The sequence below is a fragment of the Micromys minutus genome, assembly GCF_963924665.1.
Source record: "Micromys minutus genome assembly, chromosome: 1".
Taxonomy (NCBI): Eukaryota; Metazoa; Chordata; class Mammalia; order Rodentia; family Muridae; genus Micromys; species Micromys minutus.
Window position 1 is genome coordinate 25,197,052 of NC_137969.1, and position 23,733 is coordinate 25,220,784.

The window sequence follows — 23,733 nt, forward strand, 5'->3', positions numbered from 1 at the left end:
GGCAAATGTAGGTACTGGTGGTAGGTTGATAAGGCATAAGGGTGGGGCCCTTCTGAAGATAGGGAAGAACTAGTATGGAAGGTTCAGAGTGCCTGGTATCCTGTAGTGGTGGCTTGAGCTGTTCCCACATCTGAAGTTGGACCATGGGGGCGGGAGGCTGAAGGTTACAGTTACCCAGGGTCCTTTGCTGAATGGGTACCCTTTGCTGCTCCATGGGAGGAGTGGAACATGAATCCTCTTCTTCCACAGCTATGGAAACTGACTCTGGAGAGGTAAACAGTAGCCCAGGGTCCTGTCCCCTCTTGGGTGACACAATCAGTCGAGGGAATAGCTAGCTATTCACACCTTTATAGACATCGTGAAGGATTATAGGACGCTGTTAAAGGTTGGAAGCTGGCGGGGAGCATTTGCCCCATCAGGGCCAGACAAACTGCCTCACCCACTGCCTGCTCCTTCAGACCTGACTCTGCAGCTGTTGGCTGTGAGGAGGAAGAGTGGACTGCGGAGCCCCAGCCTGCAGCAGGCCCTGCGAAGCCGACTCCGCCTCCTGGAGAATGACAGCCGGGAAGTAGCCCGTGTACTTGGAGTGAGTCAGCCCTTGGGGGGGCTGGGGAGCAAATGGGGACACCTCCCGTCACAGCAAGGACAGAAGAGGAAGGTGGTAGATCTGAAAGAGTCACTCAGAGGACAGTGAGGGACTGGGTAGGGCCCAGTGCGGGTTTGCTTGGGGCTGTGTGTCACCTTGGTAGACTTAGTGCAGAGTGTCCTGGCCTGGGTGAAACCGGCTTCTTAGCTATTCACTGGAAACACTTAGATTATTGTCTTTACTGAACCGCTCTATCTGATAACCGGCGTGAAGCCCCCAGGGCAGACTCTGGCCCTCTATCTGTTCTCCAAACGGTGCCTCTGGGCTGCTAACTTGACCACTTAGAGGCATAAAGATTTTAAACAAGGAGGAGCCTTGTTTTTCTCTCCTGTTCTGCAAGCAGATAAGATAATGAGTTGTCAAAATATAAGGGTTAAGGGAACAAGCCCCCCCCTCGCTCTTGTCACCCCAACCAGAGCTGCCCCATAAATTCTCCCTGGGAGCACACACTTGTTCTCTAATGGCTGGATACACATTCTCTCACTGTTTCTTCCTTTCAAGGAACTGTCAGCCAGGCTGCTGTCCATCCACAGTGACCAGGACCGGATCGTGGTGACGTTTAAGACTTTCGAAGAAATCTGGAAGTTTTCCACCTATCATGCTCTTGGTAAGACAGTAGGTTGTGTCGCCCCCTCTTGGAGGACCCTGGCATCACATCACCCTAGACTCTGGGGATGGGGGGGACAGAAACAAAAGCATGTGGGCCAGACTGTGGGAGATTAGCGCTTTGCTGCAAGATATGGAACTGAGCTTGTGGGTCCCTCCCTGCATTTCTCAGAGGGAGGCTGGACTCTTGTACCCGACACACCCTGGTATGCCTGCTATCTTGACCTTGGCCTGCAGCCTGTGAGCTACACACAGTCTGTGGGCCAACACAGACTCATAGGTTTACTTAAACCAGGAGATTTTTAGCTGGGCAGTGGTCGAATACCCTTTAATCCCATCACTCAGGAGGGAGAGGCAGATGAGTCTCTAAATTCAAAGTCAGCCTGGTCTAAAGAGAGAGTTCCAGGATGGCCAGGGCTACCCAGAGAAACAGTGTGGAGAAAAACAAACAAACAAACAAACAAACCAAATCAAACAGAACCAAACCAAACTAAAACCAAAAAAAAAAAAAAAACAAACAAACAAACAAAAAACAAAAAACCATGAGATTTTAAGAAATCAATAGTGCGGTTGTTTTCCAATGTGGCTTGTAAGATGTTGTGGATGACAACAGTGTGCTCACACCTGTGGCAGTGTCACTGTGAAAGCCATTGAGTCACATTTCTTGGTACTTCAGGCCGTCGGGGGAGAAGCCACCAGAAGTTGGTGTGTTGCTCAGTTTCATGAGTCAGCTTGTCCTTTCTCTACGCTTTAGGCACCACTGGGGACTGTACCATCCAGAAGACAAGGCCTGTCTAGTTCCTGTCCTCAGTGTCCACCCACATTCGTTGAAAATGAAGGGTTCTCTCCCCATTTTCCCTGACTTTGTAAAGGGAGCGTGGCTGTGCCTTCCAGCTAAGCAGTACTTGACAAAGGGACAGTCCCTGTGCAGATGGTGACACCCAGCATCCCACAGACATGCTTGGGATTGCTGGAAATGTTCATGGAGGGCTCTGGCTGTGATGCTGAGTGCCTGCAAGGCTCTGCACCCTTGACATCTCTGAATCCCAAGGCACAACAAGGCCAGACGATAGAGTAGGTGCGCAGCTGTAACCCTAACAGCTAGACAATGCGCTAGGACTCCATAGGGTGTGGAGGTGCTGGAAGATTCCCAGGGAAGAATAGGATGTTGGGGGTTCCCCGCCCCTCCTGGAGCCTGTCGATGACAAACCTGACCTTGCAGGCTTCACACATCACTGCCTGGAGAACCTGCTGGTGGACCAGACCTTCTGGCTGCTATCCCCCAATGAGGAGGAAGAGACTGCCATCCTTATGTATGTAAACAAGGATGCCTTGAAGCAGACACACAAGAGCCTTCTCACACAGGAAGGTAGGCAGCAAGGGGGTCCCTGGTTAAATCATACAGGGATGGGGACACTGTAGGGGAACAGGCGTGGCTTGGGTAGGAGGCACGCTGTAGCATAAGATGCCCTATGCACTGTCATTGGTTTAAAACCATCTGTGGCTCCCCAAAAGGTGAGATATGAGGAGAAAGGTGAGAAAGGGTTTGTCTGCCATGCTCACTCTTGCCCCTGATTTGAGCTGTTGGCCTTATAGAGAAGGGCCTTGAGTCCCTCAGGGCTGCTTTACCTCCCTGGCCATGGGTGGACACCCAGATAAGGCAAAGGTCCTTAAGTAACCCTCTAAGCACTAAAAAACATGGGAATCCTATGTCTATCTCTGAATAGTGCAGGTGAAAATTAAGGCCCAGAGTAAGTCCTAGTTGGCCTCATAGCTTAGTTGAGGTGAGGCTGGGACTTCCTTTGGGCCTCCAGATATGGGGGGTATCCTGGGAAAAAAGAGTGTGGAGTGGGCTCCCGTGTGGGGCTCTGTTCTCTTTACTGGGGGCTGGGCTGGCAGCTTCCCTGTTTAACAGAGCCGTTACTATCCTGCTGGTCACCCTGATGACCATCTCTGTCCTTTCAAAGGGCCCTTCTTTGTTCTGTGTCCTGACCACCGTGTAAGAAGGACAATGGGACTCCAAGGTGCAGGAAAGGGCTCCCAGACCCTCAGACGGGCTTCGGGGGTCGCTCTGGGAGTGGCTATCCTGGAAACAGACTCCTCATCCCCCACATCCAGCATCTCCTCCAAGATGGAAGCAGCAGAGGCCGAGCCAGAGCCCATGACCCCATTTCATCAGTAAGTACCAAGCTGAATCTTTTTCCTGAGACCCTGGGGTGTGGGCCTCATAGATCCTCTTCCATGATGCTGGGTGTCCAGAGACATATGAGACAGGCAGAGGACAGAGCACTCTGGGCCCTTCTGCTGCTTCCTGTAATGTGGCTGGAAGTGTAGTCAGATGTCTGTCTGCTTGGAGGAGCAATGTCGTCCTCCAAGCAGCAGAGCCTAGAAGACAAGGGGAGAGTTGGTGTGTAAGCACACGCTACTTGACATGCTCACTCTGGAGGGTCACATTTGAGGCACAGACACAGAAATCTGCATGGAGAAAGACTAAAGGAAGTAAAAACCAGAGGTCTTAAGGAGAGGTAACATGGGAGCTCCTGTTCACTTCTGTGCAGGGAGTGCAAGCTTGCTAGAAGCTTCCTGGCCACCAAAGCTAAAGGAGAAACTCCACCTCCTAGGTAACCAGGTCTCTGAAGTAGCAGCTGTGGCTGGATGGCTCTCCTTGGGGAAAGGAAGGAATTTCTCCTCGGAACACTCCCTATGCACTGGGAGTGTTCCATCCGGGTATACAGTCTGCTCTTCAGTGTAAGGTTTTCAACATAAGAGGGCCTGCAGCAATCGGTCAAGATTTCTGGAGAAGCTGAGTTCCAAGGCAGGGTCAGTTTAACCAGGCCACATAGCAGATAGGAATCCAGGGGACCCAGAGTTGAAATTCAGGCCTTTGTGTAGGCTGCAGGCCTTCACACTCTGTTGGCCCCGCCTGCTCCAGGAGAGTGGCAGGGCAGGTGCTTTGGGGGTTAGGATCTGCAGGGCCCGTGGCAACAAATGGCAGTATCCCCTAGAGTGAGGCAGCTGGGGGTAGCACTACACACAGTAGCCTCAGGGATGCACTCCAGGGAAGGTATGTTGAAGGAGGGACGGGATTCATGTGTGTCCCCAAGGGCTGTTGCTCCTAAGCAGTCTAGAGGACACGCCTGCCCCCTGTTCTAAGACTCTACAGCAGAAATCTCTTCTCCCTGCTCCAGGTGGACTCTCAGGGTCCCATGGGATCCCATCGATGAATCCATGAGTGGACCTGGGACGCCTGGTGCCCAGCTCATGAGTGAGTGTCAGACTTCCCTCTTCGGAGGAGAAGCAGCTGAAGAAGGTGGCCAAGACTAGTATTCTGGAAGTTTCTGCATTCGTCCTGAATGTTTCCTAAGCCAGAGGGGGAAGCTAGGATTCCTTCTACAATACTCAAGATGACCTAAAGCTCAGAGAGGTCCAGGGCCCAACTAAATTGCCCAGCATCTGAGGAATAGGCTGGGACTCTTCTCCCCACCCACAGAGCCAGGAATGTGATATCACAAGATATTTCATTGAGACTGGTTCATTGGGAGACCCTAGGCTTGTTTGGCTGGCTGGACTCTGGTCGAATCTAGGGGGCCAGATGGAGGCCAGGATGGAGGATGGACAGGCTGTCTGGCCCTTTGAGGATCTGGTCCTGCAGCCTGCACTCCAGCTCCTGGGGTGCAAGGGGAGGCAGATATTTTTACTTCTTTGGAACCAGCTGGTGTTTGGATGATCCTGTGGGTGATGGGAGAGCCTAAAGTCTATGTTGCATGAGGCAGAGATCTGTGCTTGGAGTCTGGTGGTCCCCAGTGTCTCAGCCTCGGTGGTATGGTACGAGGATCAAACTGCCCCTCTGAGGACCACCAACCTCCAGAGTCAGGCTTCATATCACATACCTCTGGCCATGACACCAGAGACACCAGCTTGTGTCTGAGGGCTACCCCCTGTGCCCACAGGGCCTCAGCTCTGACCACATAGCCTTCTTTCTGCAGGGTTTGGCCTGGCCTCTGCAATAGCTGACTTCCAGGGCTCAGGCCCCGAAGAGATGTCCTTCAGCGTCGGTGATGTCATCGAGATCATCGGTGCCCAGGTGCCTGGCCTGCCCTGGTGTGTGGGCCGGCACATGGCCTCTGGCCAGGTGGGCTTTGTGAGGACTGGCCTCGTCAGCATGCAGGGCCCGGCATCTGAGTGAGTGGGAGAGGCCCCTTTCCTGAACCCCACACTGCTCCTGCGGGGACCCTGCCAGCCTCTTTTTCACTCCTCAGGAGCCACCAGGACACTGTCCTGGGCAGCTCCTTCCTTCCCTTCTCCATTAGGCCTGACTCAGCCCTTCCAGGGTGCCAGCAGAGGGCACTGTGTGACTGTCCAGTGTGCCTATCTGCAGGGCCACTTCTACAGCTTCGGTGAAAGGTGTCACATGCTAGGTATACCCTCCATGGTGGGAACCTGAGGCCGAGGTAGAGCAATTGAGATGCTAAGGCTGAGTGGCGTGCCCTTCCTGTTGAGCCTCACTCCCACCGCCGGCTCCGGCTCCTCCGTGCCTTCTGCGGAATCCTTCAAGTTCCTGCTGTCTCCTCACCCTTGTCTCCCTCTTGTGAGATACTTGCTATCCTACTGTGCACCCAGCCAGCCCCGTCTGCCTCAAGCGTAGCTAGTCACAGCCACAGAAAGCCAATCTCTAAAACCAATTGCCTCCCACTTCCAGGGGGACAGGCATTTTGAAAGTTCTCCATGTCTTCCCTTCAATAGAAAGCCCTGGACCCGGTCTTCCTGGCCTCAGATCTCACTTACCATCAGCTTCACTGTTAACCTGGTTCTTTGGGGCCCTGGTGGCCTATAATCCCATCCGTAATCACTATTCCCTGCCCCTGTTCTGTCCCTGAGAGTCCTGTCTGTACTCATTTCAGGTGAGGGAACTTCCAAGGGACTGCTCTGGTCATTTCTGGTTAACTTTGTATAGCCTTGAGCAATGGTGGGCGGGGAATGTTTGGGAGTAGCCAGTGAGTCTAACTGAGGCTACCCTTGGTCAGCTCATGGTTTCCTTCGACAAGACCTCAGCCTAGGAGCCCGGGGATACAGTTATATGCAGAGAGCTCTGTTCTCTGTCCCCTCTATAACCATGCCTTCCTCAAACTAGACATGTTTCAGTGGGCTTCCTGGGGACTGGATGCCATAGGCAACTCTCATATGCAGTGGTCTCTAAGGCAGCTGCCACCATGATGAATCCCTTCTGTCCCCTCCCCTGATTTAAAGCATCCCATCTGTTGGTTAGAATAGGCAGACACTGGCCGGACCTGTGTGCTGATCATACGTAGAGTAGCATTTCCTGGTACCCTATCAGAAAGTCAGTATGCACGCGGAGTGAGGGCACAGTTTGTGCACATGTCTTGTGGGATACCTCCACAGACTCTCCACTCAGCTCCAGTGACAGGATTCTAGGCTCTCTCTTTCTGTACTGGGCAGCGTCACATCATGATAACCTCACTAACTCGGCTGTTTTTTTGAGGCAATAGTATGGCTTGTGGCTTGTGTCTCAAGGTCTCTCCTTACAGAGATGCACAGCTCTATGGGAATGCTTCTTCTGTTGCTGGGCCTTATGGCAGATGTGGGATCCTTGTGGCTTCAACAGTTCTGTACTTAACAGAAGTCAGGGTTGGAAGAACTCAGGTCTGGTCCATTCTTCCCGGTCTCCCCAGAGTATGTACGTGTGGGAGGCGGGGGTTGACATCATCTTTCATGGCAAGGGACTGTACCCACTTCCTTGTCACTTTCTGGTATCTCTCCTGCCCTGAACCTGGGAGCTCCTGGCTTGGGAACAGCTTCATGGTTCCTCTGTTCTTCTGTCTTGATGTGATCTCAGACTTACAGAGCAGGGAAGGAGAACACAGCCATGTCCCATCCCTTACCTGTTGGTGGCTGAACAGTTTCACACCTTGATTGTTTTCTCTTTTCTCTCTCTTCCTTTTGCTTGTCCTCAGAGCCTTTGAGGATAGGTTATACAAGTTAAGGCCCTTTGTCCCATTGGAGAAGTGCCTCTTGAAGCCAGAATCTCAAGTCTAGCCACAGGGCAGGTGTCAAAAACCAAGAAATTCACGTTGCCAGCATGAATGATTCCAGAGTGCATGTCACACTCACTGTGTCACCTACTCCACCCTAACGGCCTTCAGTCGCCTTTTCCTCTCCAGTTTCTGAAGCAGCAGCTCACTGGGTAGAGGCCGGAAGCTGTGCTGTGGTTTCTTTGAAACCTGTTAAAGTTTCACGTGGCCCTGCTGACTTACTCCTACAGGCAACATTGCCCCCTTCATCCATCATCTTATCTTTGTCCCTCTGTCCCTTCCAAGTTTCCTCCGTCTGTCTTCACAGCCATGTGGGTCCTATCTTTATGTTGGGTACTGTGGAAATGATGGTAGTTTCACACGGGACAGTTTGAAAATCTGCCTGGCACTCACTTTCCCAGGACCTTTATAATCTAAATATCAAGAAAAAAATAGAGATTGTTTTATTTCATGGGTATGAGTGTTTTGCCCGCATGTATGTCTGTGTCTGAGAAACAGACTCAATCATCTACGAGAGTACTCTTAACTTCTGAGCAGTTCCTCCAGCCCATCTACAGACCTTTTCCTGACTCAGCAAAGGTCCCCTCAAGAGCAGGTTTTGTTTACATTTAGTGTCTCCATTGAGGTAGAGTGGGGCCAGCAGTCTAAAGAGAGAAGAACCAGGTCTTACTGTGAAATTTAGTCAAAAGAAACGAAGAAACCACAAGTTCAGCTGTTGAGATAATTGGCTGCTGATCGTGATCCCTGAATCTGGATGTCTCCATCCTTCAAAAAAGAACACAGCTCCCAGGGTAGGGGGTGTCCTCTGTGAGATGGGAGCAAGGAAATGCAATGGAACAAACCACCTGGCTCACACAGGAAGGAGATTCAGCTCGCCTATGGCTCTGTTCCAAAGTCCTGGAATGATACTAAACTTGGCCAAGCTCCATTCTGCCCACCTACCCTGGGCCTCCTGGGCTTTGAAAGAACTAGTTCTTCTAAATAAGGTGGGTTTTTTTTTTTTTATCTTCCTAGCCTGGAAAGTGCCATTTTCCTCAGTGAGGAAGAAAGATCATTCTTCAGAAGTGAGGGCTACTTCTCAGACGAGGATGCCCGGCGGCTCCTGAGCAGGACATCGGGCACAGATGTGTGCACCACATGCAGCCTGGGTAGGTATAGGGGGTGTGGCACCTCTAGGCTCTCTGTGAGCTGTAGAGACAAGATTGTGCTGGCAAAGTCATTTTAACCTAGAGTCTTCCCTGGGCAGACTCCTGGAAGAGCAGAAACTGGGATGAAGGATGTGGGCCAAATGCTTTGCAACTAGGTAGAGTCCAGTGGGCTGGTGAAGGCCACACGCGACTGTCAGACTGCCCTCCTTGCCAGCACTGGTTTGATATACTACTGCCTTAGTCCCAAGAGTGTTGGATGCTGGTTAGATGCTTCTTTCCAAGCTCCCCAGGAACCCTCTCTTCCCCTCCCTTTCCAACTATGCAGTCTCCCTCAGGCCATCCCCCCAAAGAAGCAGTGAAAGCCCCACCAGGGATCAGGGAAAGGCAAGCCACAAGTGTGTCCTCAGCATCCGGTGCAGACAACCAGGCTCAGAATCCAAAGACATCAGGGATTGGTGACTCGAGAAAGTAATTCTGAGGCCCTGGGTGTGGAATGGGCCTATCTCCTGTCACCAAGCACCAGATGTAGATACACTGGGCTCTCAGCTTCTGTGGATAGAAAGACCTGCAGCCCTATTGTGAACTGATAGCACCCTTACCAGAACTGAGGCTGGTCCTTCTGCCTGTGCTGGTCAGATTCACTTCTCCCAACCCCAGACAGAACCAGCTCCATGGCTGTTGGTTGGCCTCTAGAATTCCAGGACCAAGAACTTCCAAAGGCGGTGGTGCAATTCATCTCCTGACAGCACACCTCAAAACTTTGTCTACTGTTGGTAACTTCCTGTTCTTTACATGTCTGCTTAGGCTCCTTTCCTCATTCGGTTGCTATGGCAACCCAGCAGGCAGTTAGTACTCACCCAAGTAAGTGGGAATGAGGTTCAAGAGGCACCCTGGCTGAAGAGCAACCCACAAAAGTAACTCAAACCCACTTTGTTCTGTGCCTCTGCTTGCCATGAAGCTGACAAGGGTCACGGGCATCCTCAGTAGGAGTGTGGGGGGCACCAGAGGTAGACATGTGCTCCATCCTTGCCTGGAGACATCTGAGAACATGGGTTCTCTGCCCTGGTCATCGTAGGTGCTAGTGACTAACAGAGCTTGCAGTCACCTGGCCACATGAGGCAAGAGACGGGTAACAAGTAGAAGTGACCATTTCCCTTTTCCCTTTCCTAGACTGCTTAGAAGAAGCTGAGGCTGAACAGCTGGAACAACAAGGTAGGTGTGGCCCTGCGGCTCAGGTCCTCTTCTCGAGTCCCGGGTATGAACTGAGGTTCACTATGTGAACACAAGACAGAGGCAGGAGCATTGGAAGCCACGGTTACTGGCAATTGAATGCCACACCTCTGCAGGGTATAAAGGATGAGTGGCCTGGAGCTGCTCTATTGCAACTGTTGAAAGGTTTGGGAACCTAGACCCCCTCCTTAACAGGACCTCCCAAGAAGGCAGAGTCCCTTCCCCTGCACGCTGCTGTGTGCTCCTTTTTAAGACAGATGTAACTATCCAGATTTCCCACACTAGGCCTGACTACACTACTAGGGGAGTGTAGCAGCTGGATTTAGGACTTGGAGAGAGAGCCCCTTACCCTAACTTAATCTTTGAGGTCCCTCCCGCTTAGGCTCCATTCCAGAATACCCTTTCCATCTTCCTCTGCAGCTGTCTCCTTCCCCAGAGGGTCTAAACAGGGGATCTGAAAATGTAAGCCCCTGAGAGGACTGGGATAATCCCTGGGAATACACCCATTTAAGTTTAACCGGGATTCAAGAAAGAGGGCCAGGAGGAGGCTGGCATGGCTGGGAAGGGTCCCAGCCTCCTGATCTGGGTGTAATGAACAGAGGAAGATGAGGATGGAATGGCTTTCTCCTGGGTGGCCCATCCTCTGCCCAGGTCCTGACAGAGGCCCCAGGGTTCCTCCATCTGTCCAGTCAGGAAGGCCTTTGTGGCTGGGGATTTCTGGACCAGTCTAATAGGCTCAGGTCTGTTGTAAGGCTTTACAGAATAATAAATAGTAAAGATAGATTTTTTTTAAAAAATTAGACCCTGGATGGCCTCAAACATGCCAGGTAGTGAGGGAGGGTCCTGAACATTTGATTTACCTTATGCTTCTCATGTGCTGGGACCATAAGTGTGTGACCCTACATCTGGCTTCAGATTGTCTGAAGCATTTTTATTTATTTATTTTTATTCTATATGTATATCTGCCCACTGTCTATGGAGGCCTGAAGAGGGCATTGGATCTGCAGTGGAACTGGGTGTGAGATACTAAGAGTTCAAGGAATCAAGCTTATATCCTCTGGAAGAGCAAATTTTAACACTCACACTTCAGACAAAGAGGCTGTTTGATCCCAAAGAATGATTATTCAGAGCCCTTCTCAGTTAGGCCTGTGTTGTCCCATGGGAAATACATGTCTGCTTACTCTGCCCTCATGAAGGAGTTTGGCTTTGCGTCTGCATCTGTCTGAGGCCAAGGTCCCATTAGCATGTAGTGATAGTTGGTGCTCAATGGCCAATCTATAAACCGCCCCTGAGATCACTCCCCAAGGAAACTACTACAACTTTCCCATGATATGGCTGAGGCCAATGACTACAACAAACATCCCTGTCATTATCTGTCTGCCTTCTGCCTTCATTTTGTTTCTCTCTCTCTCTCTCTCTCTCTCTCTCTCTGTGTGTGTGTGTGTGTGTTGCTGAGTGCACACTAGGTACCTTTTCTGTCACTGAGCTATGCTCCCCATATGTCTGGCCTCCACAGACACCAGGCACACAGGTCATGCAGATAAACATGATGCTTAACTTTGTTTTATGTGGCAGCCTTTGAGCCCATGCTGACTAGTTGTGCCAACCAGCTGTTGGTAATTTCCTGGTTTCTAGAGTCTGAGGGGCCTGTGGAGTCACACGGACTGTCACTGTGAGCCAGATGGTTAAGTGGCTTTCAGTTCTTTCTAAAGAGAAACTGTCAGCAAGCCATCCCGTTGCTCCAACATTCGGGGTCTCTGGAAACTCTGGGCAGGAAGGTTGACAAGAGAAATCAGGACTGACTGATTCAGATTCTAGTGTTGTGGAATCAGAAAGTATCATCCAGAAAGTGGGGGAGCAGGAACATGCAGCTAGTGGAACAGTGGGTGGGGGACAGTGGTGGGGGACACGACACAGATCAAGTTGGGACTCAGGTCCACAGCTGATCCAACCTTTTCTTCTGTGACTTCTAGAAATGTCCCCGCCTCTCCTGAACCCAGAACCACATGAGAGTTTGCACATGGTAAAGAACATCTTGGAAAAGTGCAAGGCCTGCCCTGACCACCCCGAAGTATCCTGGAGCCTTAGAGCAGTGTCCAACAGAGTGAGTTCACCAGGCCTTGAGGAGCCTCCCTTCTGCCTGGATCCTGAGGATGACTGGACAGACCCCGAGCCTTTGGACTCACTGCTGCAGGTCCTGAATGCCCCTGGTTATGCCGCCCAGTTCGGGAGTCTATACGATATCTCACTTCCCTGGCTGAACACTGTACTCTGTGGCTTTGATGATGAAGAGGAATTGGCCGAACGCTTGGCACAGGCCCGAGGAGTTGCCAAGAAAGTCGATTTGGGCATGGCCCTGGCCAGGCTCTGCCTCCTGCTGGGGCGGCTGTGTGCCCGAAAGCTCAAACTATCCCAGGCCCGGGTGTACTTTGAAGAGGCACTGGGGGCTCTGGAGGGGAGTTTTGGGGACCTCTCCCTGGTAGCTGCAGTGTATACCAGCCTGGCTACTGTGTATCTGAAGCAGAAGAACGGGGAGAAGTGTGTGCAGGTAGCACCCAAAGCTGCAGCGCTGCTCCTGGGAACACCCGGCCATGCCTGCAGCACAGATGCGGAGCTCCTGAAGTATGCACTGCGCAGGGTCATCTGTGGCCTCAGCCCACAGGCCGAAGCCCGGGCCTGCTTTCTGCTGGCCAGGCACTACACCCACCTTAAACAGCCCGAGGAGGCACTGCCGTATTTGGAGAGACTGCTTCGCCTCAACAGGGATGTGGGGACCCCGCAGGCCTCATGGTCTGAAGACTGTTACCTGCTTCTGGCAGACATCTATGGCCGAAAGTGCCTGCCCCACCTGGCGTTGAGCTGCCTCAGGGTGTCCTCACTGTGGACTAGGTGCTCTCTGGCTGGCTCTTTGAGGAGTGTGGATCTGGTACTTCAGAATGCTCCTGGGCCAAACAGCCAAAGGAGGACAGGTCATAGCCTTCCCTCCCAGATTGCTTTCTACCTCAGACAGGCATTGGCCTCTCTGGCTCCGGGCATGGGACAGACACTGCGAGGGCCGCTCTATGCCAGCCTGGCTCACCTGTACAGTCACCACCAGCAGTACAGCCAGGCCATTGCTTTCATGTCTCAGGCTGCAGAAGCTGACACTGCAGTCGGGGTCCACCCTGTCGTGGACCGCTTGGTGGCGCTCGCCTGGCTGCACATGCTTTGTGGGAGAAGCTTAGTAGCCATGGACATCCTCAAGTGCATCTCAGACGCAGCTGTGGCCAACAAGGACCAGGAATGTGTTATGATGAACATGGTGGCCATTGGCCTGAAGAGGATGGGCAGGACCCGGCAGGCTGCTGAAGGCTACTTCCGGGCTCTGCACATGGCCTACAGCCAGGGCCACCTGCAGAGCCAGGCAGTGGTCCTGGCTAACTTTGGGGCCTTGTGCCTGCAAGCTGGTGCACGCAGCTTGGCCCAGCACTACCTGCGTGAGGCTGTGGGGCTCTTCTCCCAGCTGCCCAGTGGTGTGTGTGGCCGGGACTTCACCCAGGTGCTCCTGTGGTTGGGCCAACTGTGCACCCGCCGGGCCCTCTCCCAGCAGGCCAAGTGCTACTACGAGTGGGCCTTTCTGGTGGCTGTGGAGACAGACCATCTGGAGAGTAAGTACTGAGCTTGTTCCCCCTCCACTCCTCCTCCTGGGGTCTGCATGTGTCATGCCGGCTTCTGAGAAAGCATATCATTCCCTTCCCAGAACACCCTGGCTGGGAGGCAGAGGGCAGAGACTGCCCACTGAGTAGTGGAAACCTTTTTCCACCTCTTCCTGTGCTGGGCTAGATATGAGGTGGAGGATGTGCTGAGGGTACCTAGCTGTAGGACAGTGGTTCTCAACCTGTGGATCTCGACCCTGAAAGGAAAAGATGACGGGGCACCAATGAAAGGAAAAGTCACTGAAAGGAAAAGTCACAGGGCACCAATGTTGTGAAAAGATGATGTCCTGGGTTTTAGCACCAATGTTAGGGGAAGGATGAAGAGAGTGGGGGGGGGGGGGCATATGGCCCATGGAGGTGTGGCAAGGCCTGGGGGCAAGGGAAATGCCTCTGAGGGGCCCATGTTGGGAATCCCTTCCCTGAGGGACCAGCCGCAGAACGGTATAGTTCAGAATAGAGTTTATTCAGGTCATGGGAGAGTTAAGAGGGTGGTAGAGGCAGAGAGGGAGGTATAGAGGAGTAGAGGAATAGAGAAGAGGCCGGCCATAAGCATGTGGAAGGAGAAGGGGAAGGGAAAGGGAAGAGGAAGGGTAAGGGTGGGAGAGCAAGAGAGCCAGGAGGCAAGAGAGAGAGGAGGGGGCAAGCAGCCCCTTTTATAGTGTCAGGTCACTGGGGTGGAACATACCTGGCTACCGCCAGGTAATTGAGGGGTGGGGTTTACAGAATCCCAACAGACCCCCTTGGGGAGGGGTGGAATGACCCTTTCACAGGTGTCGCCTAAGACCATCACAAAACAGATATTTATGTTACAATTCACAACAGTAGCAAAATACAGTTCGGAAATAGCAACAAAAATAATTTTGTGGTGGTGGGGGGGTCACCAAGACATGGAGAAGTCTTTTAAAAGGTCACATCATTAGGAAGGTTGAGAACCACTGTTCTAAGGACTTCACAACCCCTCCTAACTGCCCCATACTGAGATGGAGTCATCCTAGTAACACTGAGATTTGGGGTCCCACTGAGCTAACGCAAAACTCTGAGGTTGATCTCTAGTTCTGACTTCTGCATCCCTGACCACCTCACATGGCCTGTTCATAGGAGTCATCATTAGGAACCCTAGCCTCTGGTTTACCCCTTTTCCCAAGAGGACTGGAGACCCATCAAGTCTATAGGGCACCCGCTCACTGTGGCTGTGGAGATGGAGAAGAGGTGGGTCTGGTTGGAGTCTGGTCTCCAGCAGAGAACCTAACACACACTTGAGGTTTCATGATGTGGACGGAGCCAGGGTGGAAATCCCTCAAGGACTGTGTGCTGGGTCCAGCAGGAACGGTCTTGGCAGGATAGACTCTGGCATGAAAGGAACCCAGGAAGCCTCAGGTTACATCCTGACTCCGAGGACCGGACTTTTACAGCCTCAGCAACCTGACCACATAGCTGCCAGCCCATCCCTCCCCGGATGCAAAGCTTCAGACAGAATCAGCCAAGGACCTAGCTATACGTGTCTCCCCTCCACTGGGGAGACTGAGGGATGACCCCAGGGCCACAGGCCAGCTCACCAGTGAGTTTGGTGCAGTGTGTGATTCTGGAAAGTGTTCTGATGTGTTGATGGGCAATCAATCGTTCATGGTCATTTCCATGGGACTTCCAGCAACACACCCCCTCTCTTCTGGTTTTAGAAGTTCACAGCCTCTTTCTCCTGGTCAGGCTGGTGGAAGGTTTATAGTTCTGTAAGTGTTTTCAAAGCCCCAGACCTGACCTTTGTGGGTTTCCTCTTCAGCCATTTTATTGCCTCTCATCAGCATCACAGTTGATCCTTTGTAGTTCAGTAAGACAGAAGTTGAGGTCTGGGGGTTTTCTTCCTCCCTTCCCCTCCTCCCATCTCCTACCTACCTCCCCCAACACTACTCTCCCATTTCTCCTGTCTCACCTCCTTTCCTCCCTCTCTCCTCCTCCCTCCCATGTTCATCAAAAGGTATCAGTTTCCTCCTCAGTCCTGCTCTTCAGCATCCCTTAAATTTCTATTACCATCATCTTGTGTATGCGAGTGTTTTGCCTTAGTGTAGACTTGTGTACCACATGTGTGCCTGGTGCCAGCCTAGGTGTCAGGTCCCCACTTCAGGTGCCCTAGGCCTGGGGTTACAAGCGGTTGTGAGCTGCCATGTGGGTGCTAGGAATCAAACCCAGGTCTTCTGCAAGAGAAGCCAGTGCTCTTGGCCTTTGAGTCATGTCTCTAACCTGGTTAACCCTTAAACGTCTATGCTCTGTTTCCTCTGTGTGTCTTCCTTTAGCCTCTGGCTATTCAGAAATGGGCAGCTTAACTTTCATATACCTGTGAACTTAGCAAATTTTCTACTGTTCCTGATTTCTGTTTATCCATCTGTTTGGTTAGCAGGAGTAAACAAACCATCCTAGGGCAGTACACGTGCCAGACATAAATGGCTCTGTAACCTTTTCTGTATTCCCAGTCTTTGAGATAAGACCTTGCTAGTTGTACTACCTGGCCCTGAACTCATTCCGTAGTTCTGTTTTGCTGCCTTGTAGCCAAAGAACTCGTTCCCTATGACTTCCATCATTTTGCATTCCCTGAGACTTGCTCAGTGGCCTGGGGTGTGTCTTTAGAGACTTCCCTATGGGCCCTTGAGAAGACCTGAACCCTCGAGATCTTATGGCATGGCTAAGCCTTCTACCTTTGTGTTGATTTCCAAATTGTCATCACATTTGGGGATGCCTCCTGGCTCCCAGCCCTCTGGCTTTTGGGATAGTTCAGTGAGCCATGGTTTGGAGGCTTGCCTCCTGGTTGGGGCACAGGCTTATGGGTGGAGCACAGCCTGAAGTAGGCTGAATCCGTTGTCCTATGTGGCAGGCGCCAGGAAAGATGCTGGCTATGGACTGTCTGTGTGCCCAACTATATTGAGCTGCCATTTCCTTGGCCATCAAGACCGGGGTGGAGATAAGGAAAGCATGTTAAGACAGAAACAAAAAGTGTAGACAGGGCAAAAGCCTGGGCAGGACCCTCCCCTGGTCCCACTGATCATCACTATCTATAAGCTTCCTTGGTTTGTCCGTCGATGGTAATCTCAGGTTGTGCTACTCTACAGACCACAGAGCCTGGCTCTGCGCTTGGGATGTCCTTTTGTTGAGGACCCCACGTGGAAGTGAAGAAGAGGGAGTCATACAGTGGGGCCTTCAACCCTTCTACATGGAGGCATTGGGGTGCCTCCAAGGTGATTGAAATCAGGAGGGTGACACATCCTCCCTCTGTCCCCACCCAGGTCAGTTACAGGCTGTGCAAAAACTGTGCCACTTCTACAGCAAGGTCATGCCCAACGAGGTTCGATGTGTCATCTACCATGAGTTCCAGCTGGCACTGGCACGCAAGACCGCTGACAAGGTGCTGGAGGGGCAGCTCCTGGAGGCCATCAGCCAGCTTTACCTGTCACTGGGCACTGAGCGGTAAGGGCAGCAGCGTAGGGAGAGGACACAGAAACCCTTGGGAGCCCCTCTCTCAGGAACCAGCCAAGCCCCAATTCTCCAGGGCTTAGGGTCATTGCATTCACTGTTCATGACATAGGAGTCCCAGCATGGCCCCTGCTCTGATGTGGGAGCCATGTTTTTTTGGTTAAACAGTGGTCATCACTGTGGCCATTTCAAACTACCCATGCCATGGTTGCTGTTGTGAGATGACCTCCTACCTGCCCCTGTCTTTAGTTATCAGCCAGTTGGGTGTCCTTTACCTGCCTGATGGTGGCCACGTGTTCTCAGGCTTCTCACCACAGAGGACAAAGCCAACTACCCCGGAGCCGGGTCTCAGGGTCATGTTTGAGGTGTGACCCTCATTGAAGCTCTGGCTAGCCTGCCAGTTGGCAAAATCCTCAACATGACACCCCTCCGGGAGCAGGGAAGATCCTGTTAGGAAACAGGAGAGACCCCTGTCCTAGCACAGAACTCACAGCAGGAACAGTGGCTTGGAGTCAGGCTTCTTGGATATGTCCCTGGGCTGCTGTCCATCTCTCTTGGAAATGTGTTGAAGGTGCTCAGCCCTACCCAGGCCTCAGGGACAGCCGCTGCTGAGAGAAGTCCATGGTAACACTGCAAGTATATACAAGTTTCAGAAGTCCTAGCTTACACTCTGAATTCAGCCATATGCCAGAGCCTCGTCTCCCGGACTGTGTATTAGTTAGGGTTTCTACACCATGACCAGAAATAACTTGAGGGAAGAGAGGGTTTGTTTTCATCTCCATTTTCACATCATGGGTCATCACTGAGAAAAGTAAGGGTGGGAACTCAAAGCACAGCAGGAAGCTGGAAGCAGGGGCTGATGTGGAGGCCATGGAGGAATGCTGCTTACCGGCTTGCTCAGCCTGCTTTCTTATTGTGCCCAGGACCACTAGACTAGACGTATCTCTGCTTACAGTAAGCTGGCCCTAATGTCAACTAAGAAAACACACTGTGGGCTTGCCCCCAGGCCAGTCTGGTGGAGACATTTTCTCAAATGAGATCCCCCTTTCCCAAATGACTCTAGCGTATGTCAAGTTGACATACAACTAGCCATTACTGTCTGGATTCAGCATGCTAGGGTTTGATAGCACGCGGAGGGCTCCTTACACGTAGCTGCCTGTCTTCCCTCTGAAGAACTGTCTTTGTCTTTCCATGCTGTGACGGGGTGCCTGGGGCAGTACATGATGATGTCCACAGAGGATTCCTTCAGGTCCTGACCTTCCAGACCATTCTGTAGGCAGATCCTCCTCTGATGTCTGTGTCTGACCCCAGGGCCTACAAGTCGGCTCTAGATTACACTAAACGGAGCCTGGGAATCTTCATCGACCTGCAGCAGAAGGAGAAGGAGGCGCGTGCCTGGCTGCAGGCCGGGAAGATCTACTACATCCTGCGCCAGAATGAACTGGTGGACCTGTACATCCAGGTGCGTTCAGAGCTGGCAGGGTGCACTGGCTCCCCACCACCACTCAGCCCACCTATCTACCTACCCACTGCCCTGTCTGTGCCCACCTGCCCATCCTCCTCACTTACCCTACCTACCCAACTACCCACTCACCCATTTATCTGCCCTCTCGCCTAGCCATCCATCTACCCATCCATCCATCCTTTCAGCCGCCTACCCACCCATCCATTTACTACATCTCCCTGTTCACTCACACGTTCATTTGTCCACCCACCCACCTGTGCACCCCCCCCAGTCCACCCATCTATCCACCCACTTGTTCTCGCCCATCCATCACTGCCAAGTACCGCTGTTGAGTATCTTCCCACTCTGGCTCCCTCAATTTCCCTCCACGCCCAGCCTCTCTGATAACCATCTGAGCTCCCTGGGCAGAAGGTGGACCCCGCATAGTACCCACCTCTTGTTAGTACATAGCAAGCGCTCAGTGTATGTGGGAATGCTGTGTCTATTCAGTGTGCACACAGAAGAAACGTGGTATGTTTACTTCCAAACATGTTTATCTACCGCAGGAGCGGTGATGCTTCCCAAACACGGTGAGATCTAGACAGATGAGGAGCACAGGAATGGTGGACTGAGGATCTAGGGTCCAGGAGCCCAGGGCTCAAAGAGCATGGGGAAGGCCAGTTGAGTCTGAAATCAAGCAGCTTTGAGTCAGGGTGGGGAGCTAGCGCCACCTGCTGGAAGAGAACATCAAGGTCCAGCCTAGAACCTGGAGTGTGGTTGTATTTATTTTATTATCTCATTACTGAACAGATGTTGTTGGGCACCTACCATATACCAGGCAGGGATCCCTGGACACAGCAGAGAAGCCACAGCCTCGGGCCCTGTCTTTGGTACTAATGGAAGAAAAGTGGGTATGGATGGGACAGGACGGAATAGGGTATGGTGCAGCCAGCCGTGATTAGAATATAGCAGGCAGGTCGGAAGCCAGGCCCAGGTTCTTCCCTGCTTACCCAGGCAGCCCACACCTACTCAGCTCCAGGAAAGCAGATGGACTGACACTTCCTAGCTCTCTGGTCCTGAAAGCTCCTCTCCTTGGAACCACAAACTCACAGGAACAGAAGAGAAGTTGGTGTCTCCAAGTGTGAGACCACACTTCTTAGAGACATAGCCTCTCTGGGAGGTACAGTCACCAGAGAACTTCTGGTTCTTGCAGGTGGCACAGAATGCAGCCCTGTATACTGGGGACCCCAAGCTGGGGCTGGAACTGTTTGAGGCAGCTGGGGACATTTTCTTCAATGGGACCTGGGAGCGGGAGAAAGCTGTGTCCTTCTACCGGGTGAGTGGCCACTATATGTGGGAGTAACCCCAGCTCCTAGCCTGGGGTGTCGGGACAGAACTAACCCCTGTCCCATGGAAAGACCATACAAAGGGAGATGACAGTTCCTTGCACATATATTAGCTCAGGAGGTGTCTTGCATGGTAGGGACTGCAAAAAGCCTAACCTCAATGTATGGACAGGACCGGGCACTGCCCCTGGCTGTGACTGTAGGAAACCAAGAAGTGGAGCTGCGCCTGTGTAACAAGCTAGTGGCTCTTCTGTCTGCACTGGAGGCACCCCAGGAAGGCCTAGAGTTTGCCCATGAGGCTCTAGCACTCAGCATCACCCTAGGTAAGTCCTCAGACCTGCCCTGCTCTGCGCCGCATCCTACTAGGCCTCCAGTCCCAGGTCTGTGGAGCAGACATTGCTTGGCTTCTTCCACCTCCTGTGGAGGCTGACTGAGGCCCCCAGCAGCTCTGAGCACAGGGAAGGCAGGGACTTGAGGAGAGACAGCAAAGCTCATGGGCCTTCTCTGCTTCTTTCTCTTGCTGGACCACATGCAGGCCAGCTTGCCACACCAATGGACTTGTATATACTGTCTTCTCCCACCTCCCTTTCTTGCCTCTTCTGGCCTCACCCACTGAATGTGGCCTGTTACTTATGCTGAGATACCTGCTGTCCAGCACTGAACCACTGACTGGGAGTGTCTCTGTTCCTGTTCCTCCTGGGAGAGAGCCCTGAGTGGGCTGGCTGGGACCTCAGGCCTGCAGGAGATGTGCAACTGGATTCAAAGCGCTGAGTATAGGCTCCTTAAATTGGCACTTGAGCCCACCCCTGCAAGTTGCCTGTTTGCAGGGGAAAGCCTAGAGTTCTGGTGAGCATGGCTCCCTAAGGTGATAGACTGTGCTGAGCCTACAAGGCAGCAGCCACAGTCAGTCCCTGTGTGAACCCCTGTGCCTGGGAATGCATAGGTCATGGGCTAAAGTGAAGGCATTGCCAGGCAGCCCCGTGCAGACATGAAGTGGGGGCATTATGAGCCTGAAGCTTTGCCTGATCTGGAAGTAGAAGGAAGATATTTTGTAGATGAGAAAGTATGTCCGGGTCAGAAGAGGACTGGCTAGAGTTGCCTGGGCTAAGGCTGTGAATGTCCACAGCTGCTTGGCTTGGTGCTGTATTTGCATGCTTGCTTCTCATTGGCTCATGCCCTGCTGGGTGGTGTCCTCACAGCTGCCCCTTCACCTGCACCCCTAGGTGACCGCCTGAATGAGAGAGTGGCCTACCACAGGCTAGCCACCCTGCACCACCGGCTGGGCCACGGGGAACTGGCTGAGCACTTCTTCCTCAAGGCTCTGTCGCTCTGCAGCTCACCCCTGGAATTCGATGAGGAGACCCTGTACTATGTGAAGGTCTACCTGGTGCTGGGTGACATCATCTTCTATGAACTGAAGGTGGGCAAAAAGGGTGGGGGGCTCAGTCTGGGTTAGAGTCATTGCTCTGCCTGAGTGTGGGATCCCAATGTAGCCATAGCTTCCCAGCAATGGCCTCATGTTCTCTTGGAGTGAGGCCTGGCTGTGAGAAGCCAGAGAGGTCAGCAGACAGGTCTACCCTCTCGTGCTGGTCATACTTGGTCCTCTCATGTAACAAACAGAGGGCACAGGGTACCATATACCAGCAGTGGGGAAGTCATTAGGGAGCTTCCCGAATGTGGTGATTCTCCCAAAAGAACATAAAGGGACACGAACATGTGTGGACATTGACCACTCACATTGCACGATCCAGCCCATGCCATGGTGCTTCTTTCAGGACACCCAGCCAGGATGTCAGCCTTTCCACAATTCCTTACTGGAGTTCCGTGGCATTGCCTTTCCTGGTCACCTAGGAAGGATGGATGAAAATATTACCACCCTGCCTCACAGGGAAGAAAACTGAGGTTCAGGAAGGGGTATGCTGATCCCAGGCTGCCTCTCTGAATCCTTGATGGTCCCAGCTCAGGCACATGAGTGAGTCCAAGCAGCCACACGGTACATACAGAAGCACACACTCTGGCTGTGGTGTCCATGTAGCTGAGGACCTTCTTCTCCAGAACTTCTACCCCTCAAGGTTCCGGGTACCTCCCATGCTTCCTCACGTCACAGAGTTAGCCAGGGAGAGATGGCCTTGAACCCAGGGTGAAGAGTACCCACCATCTGCTGTATGTGGGAATTTTGTTCTTGAGTCCTACCTCCTTGGGGCTGGTACAGAGAAGACATTGTTAAATCTTAGACTTTGTTGCCAGCTGAGAGAGCTGTCCCGGATGTGGACCAGGCTGGGTGGGGTCATAAGAAGCCCTTCAGTCACTCTTGTGGGAAAAGACCTCTCTAGAAGCTAAGGTGGGAGACTGCTGTGGGGTGTGTCCAAGGGCCATTTGCATCCTACTGGGATACTGAGTTTGAGGCAAAGATGCACTTGACCTGGGAGTGGCTGGGGGAGGAGGTGCCACACCTCATCTTAGGTCCCAATGATGGGGACCACTTGTACAATCACTAAACAACAGGGGGCCAGGATGTCCCCAGAGCTAGGGAGGCCCCACAGTTCCAGGAGACCCACCTCCTCCTGGGAAGGCATCATATACTCCTAGGATGAGTAGAGTTTACTTATAGACAGCAGAGAGCTCAGGAGAGAAAAAGCAGAGGCCATGACAGGTCAAGGCCTTAGGCTCTGGGTTCTGGGAGGAAGAAGGGAGATTCAGGAAAGAAAGGGACTCATATGTGTACACAGGAAGGACCTGAGGGGTAGCCACAATGCTGTTCCAGGTCACCTGGGTCTCAGGATCACACTTGGGTTGGGCTTGGAGCTGCTCTGAGCCAGCACCCAAGCTGGCATACTCTTGGTGATGGGTATGAAAACAACGATGTCCAGCTGGGTGGTGGTGGTGCACGCCTTTAATGCTAGCACCCAGGAGACAAAATCAGGCAGACCTCTGAGTTCAGGGACAGCCTAGTCTAAAGAGTTCCAGAACAGCCAGGGCTACACAGAGAAACCCTGTGTCCAAAAACCAACAAAAGAACAAAACCCAACAACAACAACAAAAGGTATCCAAACACAAAGACCAGGAGGCTCCAGCCATGTTGGGAAAAGAGGCTAAGCTGTGTCTGTGACCAATCAAGAAGGGATGTCCCCGTAGTGTCCTGGTGTGGCCCTGTTGTTCAGCCATCATGGTTGGGGTGCTTGAGAGGGATCCTGGGATCATGTAGCCCTCAGGGGTCACTCAAGGTATTTCCATCCCCAGCCCTGCCCATTATGGGTAGATATATCGAAGTGACCCTGGGATTGTGTAGTCCTTGGGGGTATACTCCAGGCATCCCCCCACTCCAGTGAGTCGGCTTACTCAGTCCGACACATCTACCCACAGGACCCCTTTGATGCAGCTGGGTATTACCAGCTGGCGCTGGCGGCAGCCGTGGACCTGGGCCACAAGAAGGCTCAGCTGAAGATCTACACACGCCTGGCCACCATCTACCACCACTTCCTCATGGACCGTGAGATGTCCCTCTTCTTCTACCAAAAAGCAAGGACCTTTGCCTCAGAACTGAACCTCCGCAGGAACAACCTGGTGCCCCATCACTTCTGTGGCCGGGCACCCTGGCTGGCCCCCAGCCACCCATCCTGACAACCTGAGAAGGGACATGTACAAGAGGACTCTTCCTCTTCTTGGGGTGTGGGCAACTTATTATTACTATTATTATTGTTATTGTTATTATTATTATTATTATTTTGCTGAGGGTTGGGGGGAAACTGAAGGACCAAACAGTAAATATTTTTCAGCAACTGTGGTGTCATCTAGGTGTGTGATACGCCCCTCCCCCCCAGGAGCCCAGACTCTGCCCCTTTTCAGCCCCCTGACCCATCCTTTTCCTGAACCTACACTGCAGCCCAGGCCCACCTTGTTTGCAGTGACAACTGAATCCAGCAGCTGTTGGCAAGGCTTCCTGCTGTCTCCCTTATGGTGTGGCCTTGACAAATCACTTACCTCCGGTACTCCATCCCCTTGACTATCAAAAGGTAAGGTGGTGGGAGTCCCTCAGCAGGACCTGAGGTGACCTGTCCTCTCTGCTCTCTCGTGTATGACACAAGCCTGCATCGCTCATCCTCACAGTA

General features: G+C 52.5%; 1 protein-coding gene across 1 annotated transcript in view; it reads left to right on the forward strand.

Annotated features, from left to right (window-relative positions):
- The window catches only part of SH3TC1 (SH3 domain and tetratricopeptide repeats 1), a 33,082-nt gene extending 9,756 nt beyond the window's left edge, over positions 1-23,326 (forward strand). The window contains exons 4-18 of the mRNA XM_080932909.1: positions 459-586; positions 1,148-1,253; positions 2,475-2,621; positions 3,220-3,430; positions 4,441-4,517; positions 5,239-5,434; positions 8,317-8,450; positions 9,621-9,662; positions 11,654-13,327; positions 16,648-16,828; positions 18,146-18,296; positions 19,492-19,614; positions 19,797-19,947; positions 20,848-21,044; positions 22,988-23,326. Coding sequence (XP_080789035.1) covers positions 459-586; positions 1,148-1,253; positions 2,475-2,621; positions 3,220-3,430; positions 4,441-4,517; positions 5,239-5,434; positions 8,317-8,450; positions 9,621-9,662; positions 11,654-13,327; positions 16,648-16,828; positions 18,146-18,296; positions 19,492-19,614; positions 19,797-19,947; positions 20,848-21,044; positions 22,988-23,245 — 3,776 coding nt within the window. The 3' untranslated portion in view covers positions 23,246-23,326. The remainder of the gene's footprint in view (positions 1-458; positions 587-1,147; positions 1,254-2,474; positions 2,622-3,219; positions 3,431-4,440; positions 4,518-5,238; positions 5,435-8,316; positions 8,451-9,620; positions 9,663-11,653; positions 13,328-16,647; positions 16,829-18,145; positions 18,297-19,491; positions 19,615-19,796; positions 19,948-20,847; positions 21,045-22,987) is intronic.
- The last annotated feature ends 407 nt before the right edge of the window (positions 23,327-23,733 follow it).